The sequence below is a fragment of the Vulpes vulpes genome, chromosome X, assembly GCF_048418805.1.
Source record: "Vulpes vulpes isolate BD-2025 chromosome X, VulVul3, whole genome shotgun sequence".
NCBI classification, from domain to species: domain Eukaryota; kingdom Metazoa; phylum Chordata; class Mammalia; order Carnivora; family Canidae; genus Vulpes; species Vulpes vulpes.
Window position 1 is genome coordinate 14,401,524 of NC_132796.1, and position 21,003 is coordinate 14,422,526.

Here is a 21,003-nt window from a genome sequence, read left to right on the forward strand (position 1 = left end):
TTAAAATATTTTAAACCAAATTAGGAATTAGGAATAATTAACAAATAGAGCAAGGAAAGTATAAAAATATATTGCTATAAGAGTGGCAATTATTAATATCTTAAATTTGGGGTTCTAAAGGAATTAACTAGTCAGAGACAAAAAGAAATCCATTCTCTCATTGTGCTTTACAATAGAGAACTTTCATTTTCAGCATTGTAAAGAAGAAACAAAAAACAAGGGTAGCCCAGGTGGCTAGTGGTGTAGTGCCGCCTTCAGCCCAGGGCGTGATCCTGGAGATTCAGGATCAAGTCCCACATCAGGCTCCCTGAATGGAGTCGGCTTCTCCCTCTGCCTATGCCTCTGCCTTTCTCTCCTCTCTCTCTCTCTCTCTCTCTCTCCCTCTCTCTCTCTCTTTCTCTTTCTTTCTCTCTCTCTCTGTCTCGAATGAATGAATGAATAAATAAAAACTTTTTTTAAAGTGCTTAAAAAAAATTGAGAACTTTGTACTTAAAAACCTTTGCTATAAAGTTCCATCAGTTTTCTCCCTTTCAAAGACTTAAAGGTACTGACCTCTACCCCTCTCACTATTTCTTCTCATTGCAGTTATAATGAAATTCCAAGTTTGAAACTGGGGTCTGAATGTGAAATCATACCCTTCTCCTGTGCTCACCGCCATGCCAAAAATGCTAAATAGTTCAACAGACAATAATGACGGAAAAAGTGACTCGTAATAAATGCTACAAACTTCTCCCCCAAAAGGGTTTCTGAATCTGCATGTGTGCCCTAGTAGAGCTGCTTTTGAAATTTCAAGTTTGAAGACAGCACATGTCTTGCCCTGGAGTGGAGAACCTTCAGCACACATATGCCAAACATGTATTTAAGTGAAACTCTGTAACATATGGTACTGAGTTGATCTCTCATACATTCTCCACGGTAAATATCTATTTGCAAAAATGCCTAGAAGAGATTTCTAAAAGGCCACTTCAGGGACATCCACTTGGTTTGGTCAGTAAAGCATGTGACTCTTGATCTTGGGGTTGTGAGTTCAAGCCCTACATTGGGTGTAAAGATTATTTAAAAATCAAATCTAGGGCACCTGAGTGGCTCAGTTGGTTAAGCGGCTGACTCTTGATTTCAGCTCAGGTCCTGAGACCTGGCCCCATGGGCCTGGTGCACAGTGCAGAGTCGACTTGTCCCTCTGCATCCTCCCCCTGCTCATGTGTACTCTTTTTCAAATAAATAATAAAACCTTTAAAAACTAATATAAAATCTTAAAAATAAATGAGTAAAAGGCTACTTGAAACTTTTTCTACTGAATATTACATTAGTAAGAATATTTAATTTTAAAAACAGTTTATCCTTACCCAGTGGAGGCTGAAGTAAGTCCCCTTCCTTTTCACATGTCCCAATAGGCTGTATGTCTGGAGAATCAACAAGTCTCCAAAAATCATTTCTGTTGTCACTACCATCCAGTCTTAAACGTAGCCTGGCACCAGTAATTCCAACGACTGTGGCTACACATATTGAAGTCATATTGCGAGGGTCATGGGCTTCCAATTTCATGCCAACTTTGAAGTCATTAGCTGGTGGAACCTGGGACTGTATATATCACATATATGTATGTGTGTGTGTGTGTGTACCACACACACACACACATACACACAAATAAAGTTTTATTAAAACGCATCAACTGTAAGAAAAACAAATGGTCGGTTATGTTACCAGAATACCTGCAAAATGTTTTAAGTAACAGTCATGGCAGATAGTGAGCAAACCCTCTCCTTGGCTTGACATGCAGCATAAAAACACTGCTCACTGCTGGTCTCACTCCTCTGCCCACTCCAGGCAACCCAAATACAGTCTATAAAATGTACCCTGAGTGGCTTTCTAAGATAAGAATCTGATTAGGCCATTCCCCTTGAAAAAAACCAACAGGCAGCTCACCACTGCCTAAGTGCAAGTCCTCAGTACAGTTTAAAAGCTCCCACACCTTTAACCTTATTCCCACACTATCACCTTCACCCGCTTTGTGTTCCAGCCACCCCATGCCATCTCTCAACACTCAGGTTCTTTTACATCCATGTGCCTTTGCTTTGGATATTCTCTCTGCCTGGAATATTTTTCTCCTCATTCCAACCATCTCAGATATCACCTCTTCTGTGAGCACTCCCAGTATAGAGTTATCATAGTTTTCATAATTAATTATTTACATGTCTGTCTTTCCCTCCAGATGGACAATCATAAGGGCTTAGTATACATGACACAGTAAATTCTTAATGAATGAATGCAAAGAAACCATCTGGCCCTTAAATGGCACTACTACAATCCCTTCATGTCCTCACACTGCTAGAACCTAACAATCACACAGACATCCCTCAACAAATTAAGAGTTCACATTAATATATTTAATATCTATAGAATTTTGACATACCTGTCTGAAACAGTCTGAAGGGGCACTCAAAGATCCAGTCTCTTTCAAGTAATTTTCCCAGTGGAAATCATCTGGGAAAAAAATATATATATACACACAAAAGAAAGTTTTTTTAGCAAATATAATATATATACTAACTCTCAGGAGTAAAATGGGACTTTAGCTCCATATCTCTCTAAAAAAAGACTTCCTAAAGAGTAAATTCAAATTTCCTGATCTGCATTTGATTATCAACATAGAAATAATAAGACAACTTTCTGATAACAGCTCTGATATAAATTACACTCCAGATCTTCTCAATGTAATGAAGAATTAGCACAATGATTCTAAAAATGTAGACTCTTAAGAACAATTGAAGGATTTTTTTATAGAGTAAAAGCAAATTCTACTCATCTGTCTCTAATATAAATTTACTCAAGACAAGTGTATATTCAAGATCATTTCATCCCATTAATGTGAAGGCACTTCTTTGTTTTTTCATGGAGAACTAAAGGTGTTTAGGTATGTGATCTAACAGTCTTACCCCTGCAATGCTTTATGGAAAGAAAAAAAAATCTAAGAACCAGAGTTGCTTCTCAATTGACTATTAGATCTCCATACAGGGTATCAAGAATATGGTGGCAGAGCAAAGCAGTAAACCAGTCATCAGTACAGTCACTGATATGAATTACTTTAATGATCTATATTTTCTACAAACCCTTGCTGTCCTTTCTCTCACTCAGTCTTCATGATACATTACAATGGTATTGAAGAAGGTCAGAAAGCAGTGTACTTTGCCTGGCTTGCACACTTCAATTCACTGTTCCAGTCAGACTGTCAAGACACTGAGAAAAAGACTTGATAACAGTATCAAAGGTACTACTAATTCATACAAAGTGTTTTTGGTTTTTTTTTTTAATTTATTTTGGACAGAGCGAGAGAGTACATGTGGGCATGTGCACAAGGAGGAGGGGCAGAAGGAGAGAGAGAGAAGCAGACTACCAGCTGAGTGGGAAGCCCTTGTGGGTCTTGATTCCACAACCCCAAGATCATGACCTAAGCAAAAATCAAGAGTCGGACATTTAATCAACTGAGCCACCCAGGTGCCCCATAATTCAGACAAAATGTAATTCTCATCAACCACTTATACTCCTGCTTAATTTCCTCATTATAAAAATATTGGGTTTGACAGTTTCCCTTCCTGGGGGAATTACCAGCCTCTTATATATCCTTCAAAGGGTAGAATGCTTATACACACATACACATACACACAAATGGAGTGTTGTTAAATGTTTAACAACCAGCTTTCCAGAAAATATAAATTAAAAGCCTGACTGGTAGTGTTTGCAGATTTCTATGGCATAAATACTACCACCACAGCTAATCACAAGGTGACAAGGTGAAGTCAACAATTACAAAGCTAGGAAGAGATGTGCACATGTGGCTCTCACAAGCTGGTATGAGTCAGCTTCAGCATAGCACTGTATGTGTATGTATTTATATGTGTATATACACATATTACACATGGTATTAAGCATGTCATACATAACACTGTACACTCTGCTTTTTTTAACGATAAATCTAAGAGATTGTTCCATTAAAAAAATAAACTGGGTTTAATTCCACTTGCAGATGATATGAAGCTAACCCTACCACAGTGCTGAATGGCATGCAGCAGAATGTCAAGAATATGGGCTCTGAGGTCGAACCTGCCTTTTTCCAGTCTGGCTCTGCTTCTTACAAGCTATGTGACCTGAGCAAGTCATTTCAGTTTCTCAGCCTTAGTTCCTTCACCTACAAAATGAGGGAAAGTAATACATACAGTACAAGGTATTTTGAGAATTAAATGATGTAGCATACATACAAGTCACTGAATAAAAGGTATGGATTATCATTCTAAAACTAAAAAGTCATAGATGTACCTAAATTTATTAATACTGGATAGCTTTGTCAAAAGTGAAAACAGTGGCACTTGGCTGGCTCAGTCCATAGAGTATGGGACTCTTGATCTCAGGGTCCAGTTTAAGTCCCACATTGGGCATGGAGCCTACTTAAAATAAAAATTTTAAAATATATATATTTAGGGGCACCTGGGCAGCTCAGTTAGTTAAGCATCTGCCTTCGGCTTAGATCATGATCCTAGGGTCCTGGGACTGAGCCCAAGTCAGGCTCCCTGCCCAGCAGGGCATCTGCTTCTCCCTCTCCCTCTGTCCCCACCCCCACCCCCACCCCACTTGTGCTCTCTCTCACCTACTCACTCTCTCTCTCAAATAAAATCTTTATACACACACACACACACATTTTTTAAAATGAAAACTGAGATCCATAATTCCAAAATTAACTGACCAGGATATTTCAGTGACCTCCTAAGCACTAACCTGACAATCAGGAAACCCAAGGTTCTAACTGAAGCTCTACTACACCATATGACCTTGGAGAGCATTTATAAAAGACCAGGGTGGCTCAGTCAGTTAAGTGTCCAACTCTTGGTTTTGGCTCAGGCCATGATCAGGTCATGGGGATCAAGCGCTATGTCAGGCTCCATGCTCAGCATAAAGTCGGCTTGGGATTCTCTCCCTCTCCCTCTATCCCCATGCACACACTCTCTCTCAAATAAAATAAATAAATGAAATATTTTTTAAAAAATAACAAAACAGGGGCACCTGGGTGGCTTAGTCGGTTAAGCATTCAACTCTGGATTTCAGCTCAGGTCATGATTCTTGGAGTCATAGGATCAAGCCCCATGTGGGGTTCCGTGCTCGGTGGGGTCTGCTTAAGGACTGTCTCTCTCCTTCTCCCTCTGCTCCTTCCCCTGCTCATGCATGTGATCCCGGGGTCCTGGGATTGAATCCCGCAGCAGGCTCCCCACAGGTAGCCTGCTTCTCCCTCTGCCCATGTCTCTGCCTCTCTTTCTGTCTCTCATGAATAAATAAATAAAATCTTTTAAAGAAAGAAAGAAAGAAAGAAAGAAAGAAAGAAAGAAAGAAAGAAAGAAAGAAAGAAAAAGAATGATTCCATGGAGATTACCTCTATAGGCTGTCTTCCTGTAGGAACAGAAAGTCATAGGTGAACTACCCCAAGAGTGGGGCTGGCAGGACAGGTACCACAGATAAACAAGGGGCAAAAGGTTTGCCTGGAAAACTCGGATAAACACAGTAAGTTTGTTATAGTTATTTTATTCAGCTTTTGTGTGCATATGATTAATTTTCTTGTTTTCCTTAAGAGCAGGTACAATGCGTTAGAATCAATCTCCTGAGTCTCTGATGCAGTGCTATACACATCCTGTTCCCAATAAGGAACTTAAAACATGAATTAATAACTCAAGGTTAATAAACATTTACTGAACATTTACTGTATACCTAGGCATTATATTAAATGCTTTACATTCATTTTCTTTATTTAATTACAACAGTCCCATGAAGTAAATAGTAGTATTCCTGTGCTATAGAGAAGAAAAAAGAGACTAAGAACATTGAGTAATGTGCCCAAGGTCAAAAGGCCAGTAAAGAATGAGGCCAGGATTCTAGAACAGATCTGTCAAACCTCCTAATAACTAAGCTTTCATCCAATGAACTATCTTTTGACTATCAAAAAAAATGATTTTCACGTTGATTCTAATATTAGAAGGGTTTTTATTAATAATCACATTATCATTTTAATTGGTAATAAATGTCAATTATTAACTAGATACCTTTAATTTGGCAAAATTTGCATTGAAATGCATATTTTCTACTTTAATCACATACCAATTTATCTCTAAAATAAAACCAAAGTAAAATTTTCAAAATAAAATGTTTTTACCTTTCCTATTACTCAGGTTTTATATTTACAGGAGTTTGCTATACATAGACTATACTGAAAGCAGTAAGAGTTCATACTAACACTAAGTGAAAAGAAAAATACATTGTACTGAACTTCTTTAAAACCTACCATTTTGCACAGAGGATATACCTGAGTTTGGAGGTTTCTCCTGATTCTCCTTCTTGACATCCATTGAATCTAAAAAAAAACAAAGAAAATAGTCTGGAAAGCTATAGCAAAAGTCTAAAAGTGCTCTTAGAAAATCTATAAACTAGGGGCACCTGGGTGGCTCAGTTGCATGTCTGATTCTTGGTTTTGGCTCAGATCATGATCTCATGGGCTGTGGAATCGAGTCCTGTATCAGGCTCTGCACTCAGTGGAGAGTCTGCTTGAGATTCTCTCCCTCTGTGCCTCCCCCATTCATGCTTGCTCTCTCTCTCAAATAAGTAAATCTTAAAAAAAAAAAAAGAAAACCTACAAACTATTTTCTAATAAGACCCAGTTTTAATTTTATAATTAATATCCTCATTTTCTACATAGAATTTCACTTTCTAACATACTGTGTATCTTACAATTTGCTCATTTATTTTATTTGCTGTATGTCTCATTCCACTCAAATGTAAGCCCCAAAAGGGAGCTTGCCCCCCTTTCCCCCTCTCTAAAATTAAAAAAAATAATAAACTGCATGCTTTTAAGAGTTTAAAACATAAGAAGGAAGCTGGAATACAACATGATTCAAAAGACTACGCAGAGATTTCTGTCTGTACCAAGTTGAGGAGCTCCAATAACACTAGACCTTATGAATTTACAAATAACACATTCTGTCTATATATATATATATATATATATATAATGATTAATTTTTTAAAATATTATGCTGAAAAATTAACCATAATTCCTTAATAACATCAAATAAGCAGTCAGTATTCATATTTCACCAAATGTCCTATTTTAAGTGTGTCTCTTTGAATCAAGACCCAAATAAAGTCCATATATAGCAATGGATAATGTGCCTTAAGTCTCTTTTGATATTTATAGGCTCCTTTTCCTTTTCTTTCTCTTCTCCCTTCCTCTGGAAATGTTTTGATGCTGATGATGCCAGTTTAGTTTTACAATCTGGATTATACAGACTAGATCCTATGGTGCAGAGTTCTTTTGGTCCTTATATTTTCTATAAATATAAGGTGCTAGTGTTTTGATCCAGAAGAGTTTAATCACATTCAGATTTGGCTTTTTTGAGGAGGAGAGAAAAGACGATGACTTCACAGGTGGTGGTGTGTACTTCTCATAGAAGGCTCCTAATAATCTAGTTCTCTTTCTTTTTGTGATATAAGCAGCCATGGATGACTATTGCCTGGATCCATTAGTTCATTAGTGGTTGCAAAATGAAGGTATTCTAATTTTATCATCCTGTTTTTATGTTTTTTCAGACTTTATTTATTTGAAAGAGAGAGAAAGAGAGTGCACATGAGCAGGGAAGAGGGCCAAAGGAAGAGGAAGAAGCAGGTTCCCCACCGAGCAAGGAGCCCAACGTGGGACTAGATCCCAGGACCCTGGAATCATGACCTGAGCCAAAGGCAGATGCTTAACCAACTGAGCCACCCCAGGCACCTTCATCCCGTCTTTATTAGCCAGAAAACTTGTATAGAAAAAACCTCCCCTCTTCAATGAATTCAATTACCTGAGGTACATATCACATAAGAAAATCACAAGCAACACTTTATTTTTTCCTTTAATTTCTAATTTTTAAAATAATGAGTTGGATCCCAAGCAATCTCCACAGATTACCAGTTTTGTTTTGCTGTGTTATTATGAACTCAGGAATTTAACCATACTTAATGTGTTGACAATCTATCACTGTTTTACCTTATTGATGCCCAAGTTGTCAAATGACAAGCTTCTCAAAGAAGGGATCTATGAATGATACCAAGTGTACAATTTAAAGTAATAGATCTACTTTCTGGTTATGACTCAGTACCTCCTCAAGATAGTGAACATTTGAGATGGATATATAAGCTGCTTTCTATTTAATGACTTGACTAGTACAAAGAAAGTACACACTTATATTTACTAAATAATTCTACAGTAAGATTTTCTAATAGGAAAGAAAATGAAACTGTAAAGGCATGGTCCTGCTCTAGAGAAGCTGAGAATCTAGTTACAAGATTACACAAACTATAAACATTTGACAAAATTGGGAACAGCAGAGGACAAAATTCAGCATTCGGCCACAGAAAAGCTCATAAGAGACACGGAACTTGAACTGGATCTTGAAAGAAGAACAGGATTTAGGATGCCAAAAGTGTGCAGAATCTATCATAGAAAAGAAAATACAGTTAGCTGACCCTTGAGAACATGGGAGTTAGGGATACTCATCACCTGCAGTCGAAAATCCACAAATAACTTTTGACTCCTCAAAATCTTAACTACTAATAGTGTAGAAATGGTTCATTTGAAAGTTTTTTCAAATTGTCATAAATCTCCAAAAAATTTCCCAATATATTTATCAGAAAAAAATCCACATGTAAGTGGACCCATGCAATTCAAACCCATGTTGTTCAAGGATCAACTATACAACTCAAAAGAGAGGGTGCAAATGAGTACAGCATATTCAAGGGACAGTGAGCAGACTTCTCACTAAAGCAAGACAAGACGAAGCATTTTTTTATTTTTATTTATTTGTTTCTTTCTTTCTTTCTTTTAGGGAGAAAGGGAAAAGGGAGAGGGAAGAGAGAATCTTAAGCAGGCTCCATGCCCAGCACAGAGCCCAATGCGAGGCTCTATCTCAAAACCCTGAGATCATGACCTGAGCCAAAATCAAGAGTCAGATGCTTAACTACCCAGGCACCCCAGGATGAAGCATTTTTTAACCAAACATATTAGGGCTAGCAGATCTGGACTCTGATTTTTTTTTAAGATTTTATTTATTTATTCATAAGAGAGACAGAGAGACAGAGGGAGAGAGAGGCAGGATCCCACGTCTCCAGGACCACGCCCTGGACTGAAGGAGGCGCTAAACCGCTGAGCCACCGGGGCTCCCATGGACTCTGATTTTGACTCTGTCACAGATTATTTTATGACCTGTTCACTTAAACTCCCTGAGTGTGAGTTTTCTCACTTATAAAACTAGGAAGGAAAGACAAAATTATGTTTAATAGCTACTCAGTTCTGAAATTACAATTCTAAACACCTAACATCTTCTATGACTTTATTTCTAAAAGGACTTTTTTTTAAAGATTTTATTTATTTATTCATTCATGAGAGACACAGAGAGAGAGAGAGGCAGAGACACAAGCAGAGGGAGAAGCAGGCCCCTCGCAGGGAGGCTGATGTGGGGACTCGATCCCGGGTCTCCAGTGTCACACCCTGGGCTGAAGGCTGCTCTAAACCGCTGAGCCACCTGGGCTGCCCTAAAAGGGCTTTTTTTTTTTTTCTTCAAAAAGTTCAGTCTACTAGAAGGTACTCGTTCCAAATGAATAACTAAAAATCTTATGTTTAGAAAGCAAATCTTACCTTCATTCACCGTTCGTCCCATGGTATCCTTTTCTAGTATTCTTTCCTACAAGGAGAAAGATTAACGCCTCCCTTTAGCAGATTTCTGAAGGGTATTATTATTAGAAATCTGTTATAGAGTTATATCATTTATTTCTTTCCTTGAATAAAAATAAGCTCAGGGGGATCCCTAGGTGGCTCAGCGGTCTCTCATGAATAAATGAATAAAATCTTTTAAAAAAATTAAGTGTATCATCTATAAAAAAGAGTTCAGAAGATTAGAAGTTGACAGAGGCTGGGAAAAGAGGGACTGGGAGAGTGACTGCTAATGGGTATGGGTAAGATGTCTCTTTTTTGGGGTGATGAAAATATTCTGGAGCAGCCTGGGTGGCTCAGCGGTTTGGCACCGCCTTCAGCCCAGGGCCTGATCCTGGAGACCCGGGATCGAGTCCCACATCGGGCTCCCTGCACAGAGCCTGCTTCTCCCTCTGCCTGTATCTCTGCCTCTCTCTCTGTGTCTTTCATGAATAAATAAATAAAATCTTAAAAAAAAAAACATTCTGGAATTATATAGTGGTGATAGTTATACAACCTTGTAAATACACTAAAAACAACTGAATTGCAACACTTTAAAAGGGTGAATTTGGGGATCCCTGGATGGCTCAGCAGTTTGATGCCTGCCTTTGGCCCAGGGCATGGTCCTGGTGTCCCGGGATCAAGTCCCACACTGGGCTCCCTGCGTGGAGCCTGCTTTTCTCTCTACCTGTGTCTCTGCCTCTCTCTCTCTGTGTGTCTCTCATGAATAAATAAATTTTTAAAATCTTAAAAAAATAAAAAATAAAAGGGTCAATTTTTATGGTTAAGTGAATTAAAAAGAGCAGATGGTAAATTGGTAGAGTTGGGATTCAATCAAGGCCTATCCCAAAACCCACTTAAGCCCATATTATGGAGCGGTAGAAGAGTCATGACCATGTTGGTAAAACTTGTAAAAACTGCAAAAGTCAAGTCTTCTAACAAGACAATTACTTGTTCAAAGATCTATGTATTGTGAGTCACAAATTGATTAACTCAAACTTTTCCTGTATGTCCTCAATATGCCAGGCAATCTACAACGATAAATAATACACTGTCCTTGTCCTCCAACAGCTCCATCCAGTCAGAAACAGGCATATGAATAAACACAATATGAGTTCTATTAAAGAGGTATATACACAGAAATATTTAATATGGCAATAGAATATCCACCTCTCATTATTCTCCCATTACTCACAGGTGTACCTGTGGTCAGACCATGATTATGTGTACAATGCAAGGTAATTTCTTATTTAAAAGAAGGCTGTGGGGTGGCCTGGGTGGCTCAGTGGTTTAGCACCGCCTTCGGCCCAGGGCGTGATCCTGGAGCCTGGGGATCGAGTCCCATGTCAGGCTCCCTGCATGGAGCCTGCTTCTCCTTCTGCCTGTGTCTCTGCCTCTCTCTCTCCCTCTCTCTCTCTCTCTCTCTCTCTCATGAAAAAATAAAATCTTTTTTAAAAAATAAATAAATAAAGGAAGCCTGTGATCTTAGGGTTGTTGAAGCCGGGGGAGAAATGGGATAACTGGCTGATGGGCATTAAGGAGGGCACATGATAGGATGAGCACTGGGTATTAAATGCAACTGATGAATTACTGAAAACTACATCTAAAACTAATGATGTACTATATGTTGGCTAACTGAATTTAAATAAAAACTAAACAATTAAAATAAAGGAAGCCCATGGAGAACACATTCATTACGCCACCTAGAACACCTTCTGTATCTCTGACTCAACAGACTTAAATTCAAGCCAACATCTCCTCAAAACTTGCTCCTTCTGGCATTTTTGTTTCTTCTACCAACACACTACTCTTCTAGGTACTTGGCATTTAAAACCCCAGGCATGACTGAATGCGTGAGGTTCTCTTCTTTCATTCACATATTCAGCCAACATTTACTCTCTCATTTCTCTTTCCCCTGGCACTGATTTATACACTCATTAGCTCCTGCCTGGCCTGATACTGTAGCCACCTAACTCCTCTTGCCACAAGGGTCTTTCTCCAACCTACTCAATACATATCAGATATGGGCTAAGTTGCTGGGGTGCCTGGGTGGCTCAGTCAGTTAAGTGTCTGCCTTCGGCTCAGATCATGGTCCCAGGGTCCTGGGTTCGAGCCCTGCATCAGGCTCCCTGCTCAGCGGGGAGCCTGCTTCTCTCTCTGCTTCTCCTCCTGCTTCTGTGCATGCATTCTCTCTCTCTCTCTCTCTCTCAAATAAATAAAATCTTTAAAAAAAAAAAAAAAAGATATGGACTTTCTGCCCAAACCACCTACCTGCTTCAGTAATTTCACTGACTACCAAATTGAATAAAAAATTTTCTGCTGGGCCTATTTAAGGCCCCTCACAATTTCAAAGCCACCTGAATCTACCACCTACACCTATCCTGTGGCCTAGCTCAAAACTCATCATGTTGTTCTATCTGCATGAGATACCCTTCCTTCTGCTGCTTCTTGAAATCCTATCCATCCTTTAAGATGACATAAATCCCACCACTTTCCTAAAGCCTTTCTTGTTCCTTTCTACATTACCACCATCTGTTTCCAGGTGTGATATAGTCATTTATTTAACAAATATTTACAGAATTCCTATGTGCTTGGTGCTGTTGTGGATAGAAGATACACAGTCTACTACAAAAGAACTTGGAAATCTAGTGAGAGAGACATATTAACAAATAATTACCGAACAAAGAATAAAACCCAAGCTCTATTAAGAGAGGTAAAAGTGGTGCTCTGTGCAAAGACACAAAGCACAATTAACTGGGAATATAAAAGAAGCCTTTTCAAAAGGAGTGGCACTTGAACTGATCCTTTAAAGAAGAGTATTTCAATAAGCAGAGAAGACAAAGAAAGGAATTTCAGGCTGAAGACACAAAATAAAAAATAAATAAATAAATAAAAAGGAAAAAAAAAAAAGACACAAAATGAGCAGACACTAAAGAGGCTCCTGCCTCCTCTACTTGATTATGAAATGCTAGAGTTGCTCAGGTTCCTTCTGGGCTCTCATCTCCCTCTGCAGTCTCTCAGGACCCATGCCTTCAGGAGCCACCCACATACATAAATGACTCACAAAGCACAACCTCCCCTTTTGAGATATCAGCCCTGAAAGTCAGATTAGAATAATCAAATGAGGGCAGCCCAGGTGGCTCGGTGGTTTAGCGTGCCTTCAGCCCAGGGCGTGATCCTGGAGACCTGGGACAGAGTCCCACGTCGGGCTCCCTGCAAGGAGCCTGCTTCTCCCTCTGCCTGTGTCTCTGCCTCTCTCTGTGTCTCTCATGAATAAATAAATAAATGAAATCTTTTAAAAAAAATCAAATGAATTGAATATTCAATACTACTGTGAGTGAGGATGTTTTCAATTAAAGACCACAGCCAAGTGGCTAAAGGAAAAAGACAAAATGAAATATATAGAACGTGCTGAATTGAAGCAGAAAGTAAAGGGAGATGAAGGAGTGAAGGCACTGACCAACTCTAACCAGAGGGCAAAAAGTTGTGAATAACATTAAAATAAGTCCCACTACTTACAAAGGGGCTCAGTTGAAAAACTGAGGGATGGGTCACACATCAAAGGTATACCTAGGTTTCTATGCCCTTCTCTCAAATCTCTAAACCATAACTGAATTCTTGATCTCAAGTGTTATCAGTTACTCCCATTAGTTGAATAAGTAATCTTGTAATCCTAGAAGGTGAAGATATATGTATAGAGATGATTAAAAGTAAATCTTTGAAGACTTAAATAAATAAATCCATGTACCATGCACACAAATTTCTTAGATAGACATAAAAATGTACTAACCATAAAAGAAAATATTAATAAACTAGATTTAATAATTTATCCAAAGGCAATATTTAATCAAGATAGAGTGATATTGCACAAGGACTGACATATAGACCAAGGACACAGAATAAAGTCCTGAAAGATGCACATATATATGGTGAATAGATTTTTCTTTTTTCTTTTTTTTTTTTTTTAGATTTTCAACACATACACACACCCACATACAAAAAAGATTGCCAATACAAGTGCCAAGGTAATTTAATGAAGAACGGATAGTTTGGGGATTTTTTTTCTTTTTTTTAACAAATGGTACTGGAACATTTTCATGTACCAAAAAAATGAAAAACAACACTTACTGCAGAAGTTAATACACAGAGGCACCTGGGTGACTCAGTCCGTAAAGCATCTGCCCTCAGCTCAGGTCATGGTCAAGCCCCACATCAGGCTCCCTGCTCCTCCCTCTGCCCCTCATCCAGTTTGTGCGCATGCACGTATATTCTCTCTCTCTCTCTCTCTCTCTCTCTCTCTCTCTCTAATAAGTATTTTAAAAATACCCAGAAATAGGCCCTCAACTCTATGGTCAACTAATATTCGACAAAGCAGGAAAGACCATCCACTGGAAAAAGGACAGCCAAGTGCTGGGAAAATTGAACAGCCAAGTGCAGAAGAATGAAACTAGACCATTCTCTTATACCATACACAAAGATAAACTAAAAATGGACGAAAGATCTAAATGTGAGACGAGATTCCATCAAAATCCTAGAGGAGAACACAGGCAACACCCTTTTTGAACTTGGCCACAGTAACTTCTTGCAAGATACATCCACAAAGGCAAGAGAAACAAAAGCAAAAATGAATTATTGGGACTTCATCAAGATAAAAAGCTTCTGCACAGCAAAAGAAACAGTCAACAAAACTAAAAGACAACCTACAGAATGGGAGAAGATATTTGCAAATGACGTATCAGATAAAGGGCTAGTATCCAAGATCTATAAAGAACTTACTAAACTCAACAACAAAGAAAAAAAACAATCCAATCATGAAACACCCAAAAGACATGAAGAGAAATCTCACAGAGGAAGCCATACACATGGCCAACAAGCACATGAGAAAATGCTCCGCATCACTGGCCATCAGGGAAATACAAATCAAAACCGCCATAAGATACCACCTCACACCAGTGAGAATGGGGAAAATGAACAAGGCAGGAAACAACAAATGTTGGAGAGGATGTCAAGAAAGAAGAACTGTCTTGCACTGTTGGTGAGAATGTGAACTGGTGCAGCCGCTCTGGAAAACTGTGTGGAGGTTCCTCCAAGAGTTAAAAATAGATCTGCCCTACGACCCAGCAATTGCACTGCTGGGGATTTACCCCAAAGATACAGATGCAGTGAATCACCGGGACACCTGCACCCCGATGTTTATAGCAGCAATGTACACAATAGCCAAACTGTGGAAAGAGCCTCAGTGTCCATCGAAAGATGAATGGATAAAGAAGCTGTGGTCTATGTATACAATAGAATATTCCTCAGCCATTAGAAACAACAAATACCCACCATTTGCTTCAATGAGGATGGAACTGGAGGGTATTATGCTGAGTAAATAAGTCAATCAGAGAAGGACAAACATTATATGGTCTCATTCATTTAGGGAATATAAAAAATGGTGAAAGGGAATGAAGGGGAAAGGAGAGAAAATGAGTGGGAAATATCAGTGAGGGAGACAGAACAGGAAAGACACCTAACTCTGGGAAATGAACAAGGGGTAATGAAAGGGGAGGTGGACAGGAGGATGGGGTGATTGGGTGACAGGCACTGATGGGGCCACTTGATAGGATGAGCACTGGGTGATATGCTTTATGTTGGCAAATTGAACTCCAATTAAAAAATAAATAAATAAATAAATAAACAAACAAACTATATTTGCAAATCAAAAAAATCACCTCAAGTGCTTATCTCTCCTTATTTTTTACATCTGGACATTTCCTTTTCATATTCTATGATGTGGCTGTACCATAATTTACCTAAGTCCTTATTTATACGCATTAAGGATGTCTTCCATTTTTCTCTTACTCTAATAAAAAACATCACCATGAAAAAAGCTTTTTTAATAAATAAAGGCATAATTTGCAAAAAAAGTTAATACACAAAAATTATCTCAATAAAGATCATAAATCTAAATGCAAAGCCTCCAACTATAAAACTTCTAGAAGAAAATACAGAGACCTTGTGACTGACTCTAAGTTAGGCTATGACTTCTTAAATATGACACAGAGAAGCACAACACACCAGAGGAAAAAAACTGATATACTGGATTTTATCAAAACAACTGCTCTTCAAATGATACTGTTGAGGAAAGGATAAGCCGCAGAACGGGAAAAAATATTTGCAAAATATGTATCCAATAAAAGATCCAGAATACATAAAGAACTCTTACTCAATTCATAAAGAACTCAATTTTTAAATGGTAAACAGCCCTATAAAACCATAATTGGGGGTGCCTGGGTGGCTCAGTCGCTTAGGCATCTGCCTTTGGCTCAGATCATGATCCCAGGGTCCTAGGATTGAGTCCCACATTGGGCTCCCTGCTCAGCAAGGAGTCCGCTTTTCTCTCTCTCTCTCTCTTTGCCTCTCCCCCCACTTATTCTCTTTCTCTCTCTTTTTCTCTCTCTCTCAAATAAACAATAAATAAAATCTTTTAAAAAAACATAATTGGCAAAAGATTTGAATGGTGCCTTTGCTAAAGAAGATACACAAATAGCCAACAAGCATGTGAAGCGATGCTCACCATCATTAGTACTTGAGGAAGCACAAATTAAAACCACAATGAGATACCATTACATAAATGGCTAAAATTAAAAAGACTGACAATACCAAATGTTGATAAGGATATGGAACAACTAGAACTCTCATACTCTGCTGGTAGGTATAAAATAAGTAAAGACAGAACTTTCTTAGAGTTAAATGCAATGCAAAAATCCTTTTTTTTTAAAGATTTTATTGTATTATTTATTCATGAGAAACAGAGAGAGAGAGGCAGAGACATAGGCAGAGGGAGAAGCAGGTCCCCTGCAGGGAGCCCGATGCGGGACTTGGTCCCCCGGACACCCTGGGATCACAACCTGAGCCAAAGACAGATGCTCAACCACTGAGCCACCCAGGCGTCCCAACAACGCAAACACTCTTAACTTCAAAATCAGTGCTTTGGAATCCAAACCACTTATTTTAAAGGTACAACCACAGACCAAGGAATAAAATAAACACCACTTATCCCCAGATAAAGACAAGAAGAATTCCAGATCCCTTTAGTTTGAGATTAGCCATATTAGATAAGATCAACTCTTTCAGAGTTTGGAAACTTTTCCTTTTCAATTATCATAGTCATTCAACACCAGTGAGCAGATGTATCTCTTGTGAAGTCCAAAGTCATGCCAAATAAAGCCTTCGATACACAAAAAGAACTCGAACTGTTTATGAGGGCACAAGTCAGTGACTCAATAAGCTTTCCCTTTCAGTCCTCATGGTGTTAAAGTGCAGTGAGTTGTTTGAAGACACCATTCAGACTCTCTTAACCATAGAGAACAAACTGAAGGTTACCAGAGGGGAGGTGGGTAGGGGGATGAGTGAATAGGTGAAGGGGATTAAGGAGTGCACTTGTCATGATGAGCACTGGTGATGTATGGAACTGCGGAATCACTATATTGTACACCTGACACTAATATAACACTGTACATTAATTATATTTGAAAGGAAATAAAATGAAATAAATTTTTTAAAATGTGAGCTTGGTAATTTAAGGATTCTTTCAGGGTCACAATAAAATTAAAATTATTTGTCCTAAACATTCTTCTTTCACTATAGACAACTTTTATTGCTTTCCCTCTTAAGCCATGTAGTTTCCATGTTTCACTATGCCAGTAATGTTAAATGAAATAGTCTTCCCTTTAAGAGAATATAACCTGGGGCACCTGGATGGCACAGCCAGTTAAGCAACGGACTCTTGGTTTTGGCTCACATCTTGAGCTCAGGGTCATGAGATCAAGTTCCATATGGGGCTCTGTGCTAAGAACCAAGTCGGCTCGAGATTCTCTCTCCCTCTCCCTCTGCCACTCACTCCTCTGTGTTCAAGGGTGCGCACACACTCTGTCTCTCTAAAATAAATAAATACATTTTTTAAAGAGACAGAAAATATGACCCTGGTCCTGTTTTTATTTCCTTTATATATATTCCACAGCACCCAGAACAGTGCTAAACACAAGGTAGATTCAAACTGAATACCTGAGTGAATATCTACCAATCTTTAATAAAATATTTCTTTTCAAATATTCTGAAATTCATATATTTCATTGATTTGTTTTTCCCTCCTGATTCTCCCCAATACTTCTACTATCAAAGGTTTATATTTGGCATATGCAAATGCATAAATTCTTTTTTCTTTTTCTAAGAGAGAGAGAGGGGAATGCCTGGGTGGCTCACCCGATTAAGCTGCTAACTTCAGCTCAGGTCATGACCCCAGAGTCCTGGGATCAAGCCCTGTGTTGGGGGGAGGGAATTCCTGCCCAGTAGGGAGTCTGCTTCTCCCTCTCCCTCTCTCCACTGTGCTTTTTCTCTCTCTCACATAAATAAATAAAATCTTTAAAGAGAGAGAAAGAAAGAGTGCAGGGGGTGGAGTGGTTAGGGAAGGACAGAGGAAGAATCTTGAGCAGGCTCCACCCCTAGTGTGGAGCATGATGTGGGGCTCATTCTGAATGACTCTGAGACCATGACGTGAGCCAAACACAAAAGTGGGATACTCAACCAACTGAGCCATGCAAATGTGTAAACTCTCATTCAATCTAGGCACTAGATGTAAAGTCAAGTGAATGCTTAAGCTTACTTTTATAAAAAAAATATTTATTTATTTTAGAGAAAGACAGACTGTGAGCAGGGAGAGGGACAAAGGGACAGAGAGTGAGAGAATCCTCAAGCAGACTCCCCAATGAGTGCAAAGCCCAACATGGAGCTCAATTCCAGGACCCCAAGACCATGACCTGAGCCGAAATCAACAGTCTACCACTTAACAGACTAAGCCACTCAGGCACCCCTTAAGCTTACTTTTGAGCAAATAATAACTTCTGTATTAGAAAGTACTACTTACTTAAGCTATCTTAAACTTCAAAATGCCATGCATAGGATCCCTGGGTGGCCCAGCAGTTTAACGCCTGCCTTCAGCCCAGGGCATGATCGTGGGGTCCCAAAATCGAGTCCCACATCAGGCTCCCTGCATGGAGCCTGCTTCTCCCTTTGCCTGTGTCTCTGCCCCTCTCTCTCTGTGTGTCTCTCATGAATAAATAAATAACATCTTTTTTAAAAATGCCATGAATCATATAGCAAAATATTACATCCTCCTCCTTACAAAATACCCAAACTTTAAAGGAAAAAAATATAATTCCCTAATGGGAGAAGGGATAATTCCATGCCAAAGAAATAAAGCAAATACAAAAACTGCTTCTCTCAACAGATCTCAAACTATAATCCATTTAAACCAATCAACAGAATATTTTTTTGTTTCACTTGAACACATGACTTTACTTACAGACACTTATTTACTGACAAGTGAGCATAATCCCACCTGTCAGGAGCTTATGCCCATATGAATCAACAAGAAGGCAAGCTTCTGCCCTATGGAAGCTCCCCTGCAAGGTTCTCAGGCTGTGTCTTCACCCAACATTTACCACATATCAAGACACATCTTGTAAAATACAAGTTGTTTACCTACTCATCTCTTCTCACATATTAAGTGATTGAGAATATAGGCCACACATTATTCTTTCTTGTAGCTCACCCACAGCTAGCACAAAGACTTGCGCTTTAAAAAGTTCTCAAATGTTCACTGATAGTGACTAAAATTTTCACTATAAACATATAAATGTACAGGTTTGCATATGGTTAAATGAGTAAAAAGATTATTTAAGCATGGAGAGAAATACAGAACACTGAACAGGTTATTTTTTTTTAAAGATTTTATTTATTTATTCATGAGAGACACAGAGAGAGAGAGAGAGAGAGAGAGAGAGAGGCAGAGACACAGGCAGAGGGAGAAGCAGGCTCCAGGCAGGGAGCCTGACATGGGACTCAATCCCCAGTCTCCAGGATCAGGCCCTGGGCTGAAGGCGGCGCTAAACTGCTGAGCCACCCAGGCTGCCCTTAACAGGTTATAATAAGGTTTACCCAGGAAGATAAAGATGATAGTGTGTCCTAAAGGGAAGGGGGTGTGTTTTATGAATACATCTTGCATGATATTATCCTATTTGTATAAAATTGTATGCAAGTTTGCATAAAGTAATGCAAAAGTATTTCAGTGATCTTCCTTTTTTTATCTCACAGGGTGGTGATATTTTAGGTGACCTTAATTTTCTTCCCTTTATTTTTATGCATTATATGAACATTTTACAACAGTATGAATTAAATAATAAAAGAAAGTGGGGCACCTAGGTGGCTCAGTCAGTATGACCCCAGGATCCTGGGATGGAGTCCCACATCAGGCTCCCCATGGGGAGTCTGCTTCTCCCTTTGCCTCTGTCTCTCATGAATTAAAAAAAAAAAAAAAGAAGCAGCTCTGTACTCAATGCTGGCCTATGGCATATGATTAACAAATTATATACATATTTTTTAAGATTTTATTTATTGGAGAGAGTGCAGAGAGAGAGAGCGTGTGCCCACAAGCATGCACAAGCACGGGGAGGGGCAGAGGGAAAAGGAGAAGCAGGCTCCCCACTTAGCAGGGATCTGATGTAGGTCTCGATCCCAGGACCCTGGGATCATGACCTGAGCCAAGGACAGACACTTAACCAAGTGAGCCATCCAGGCGTCCCACAAATTATATATTCTTAAACAACTTATGCTGCAATGGTTAGTGGTAGCTATATGAATTACATAGAAATATTTCGAATGCTTAAAACTATCACAAGTTACTTCATCTTGGTTTTCCCTTGCGTAAAGTAAGGCTAATACCACTTACACTTCATAGTGTCGTCATGAAAATTAAAATGAGATAGTGTAGGCAGAGCACCAAGCATAGTATCATAAATAAATGGAAGTTCAAAGACTGACTTCTATCCCACCTCATCTGTCCTAATTAAAATTGCCTGAGATGAGACAGTTTCAGCATTAACACTTAACATTAATTATGTTACAAAATGACACTATGATCCTTCTTTGATTCCTGAGCATTACTTAATTATTCTCTTCTGAAGTATAGACCAAAAAGGTGTTGTTTCAAGAAACAGAAACACTAAATTTAAGTCAATCTTAAATTAAGCAGTAATAAGCAAATAAATATATAAATACATGCTTTCTATAATGCCTAGACACATAATTACCAAAGAAAACAGCTACCATCTACTAACCAGCATTATCAGAAAACATACATTCTAGCTAAAGCCTAAAGAAACTTGATGTCACCCTGTGTTGGACAACTTTGAGGCCTAACT

The 21,003-nt window shown here is 38.8% G+C and overlaps 1 protein-coding gene across 6 annotated transcripts in view; it reads right to left on the reverse strand.

Annotated features, from left to right (window-relative positions):
* SCML2 (Scm polycomb group protein like 2) overlaps nucleotides 1-21,003 on the reverse strand; it is a 97,520-nt gene that overhangs the window by 65,253 nt on the left and 11,264 nt on the right. For 2 of the 6 annotated variants that reach the window (XM_072744655.1, XM_072744657.1), the window contains exons 2-5: nucleotides 6,323-6,391; nucleotides 5,420-5,525; nucleotides 2,414-2,484; nucleotides 1,347-1,581 (exon numbers count right to left, since the gene is read on the reverse strand). In XM_072744655.1, coding sequence (XP_072600756.1) covers nucleotides 1,347-1,581; nucleotides 2,414-2,484; nucleotides 5,420-5,525; nucleotides 6,323-6,382 — 472 coding nt within the window. In that variant the 5' untranslated portion in view covers nucleotides 6,383-6,391. The remainder of the gene's footprint in view (nucleotides 1-1,346; nucleotides 1,582-2,413; nucleotides 2,485-5,419; nucleotides 5,526-6,322; nucleotides 6,392-21,003) is intronic. The other 4 variants (XM_025997499.2, XM_025997498.2, XM_072744656.1 and 1 more) reach the window with 2 other exon arrangements.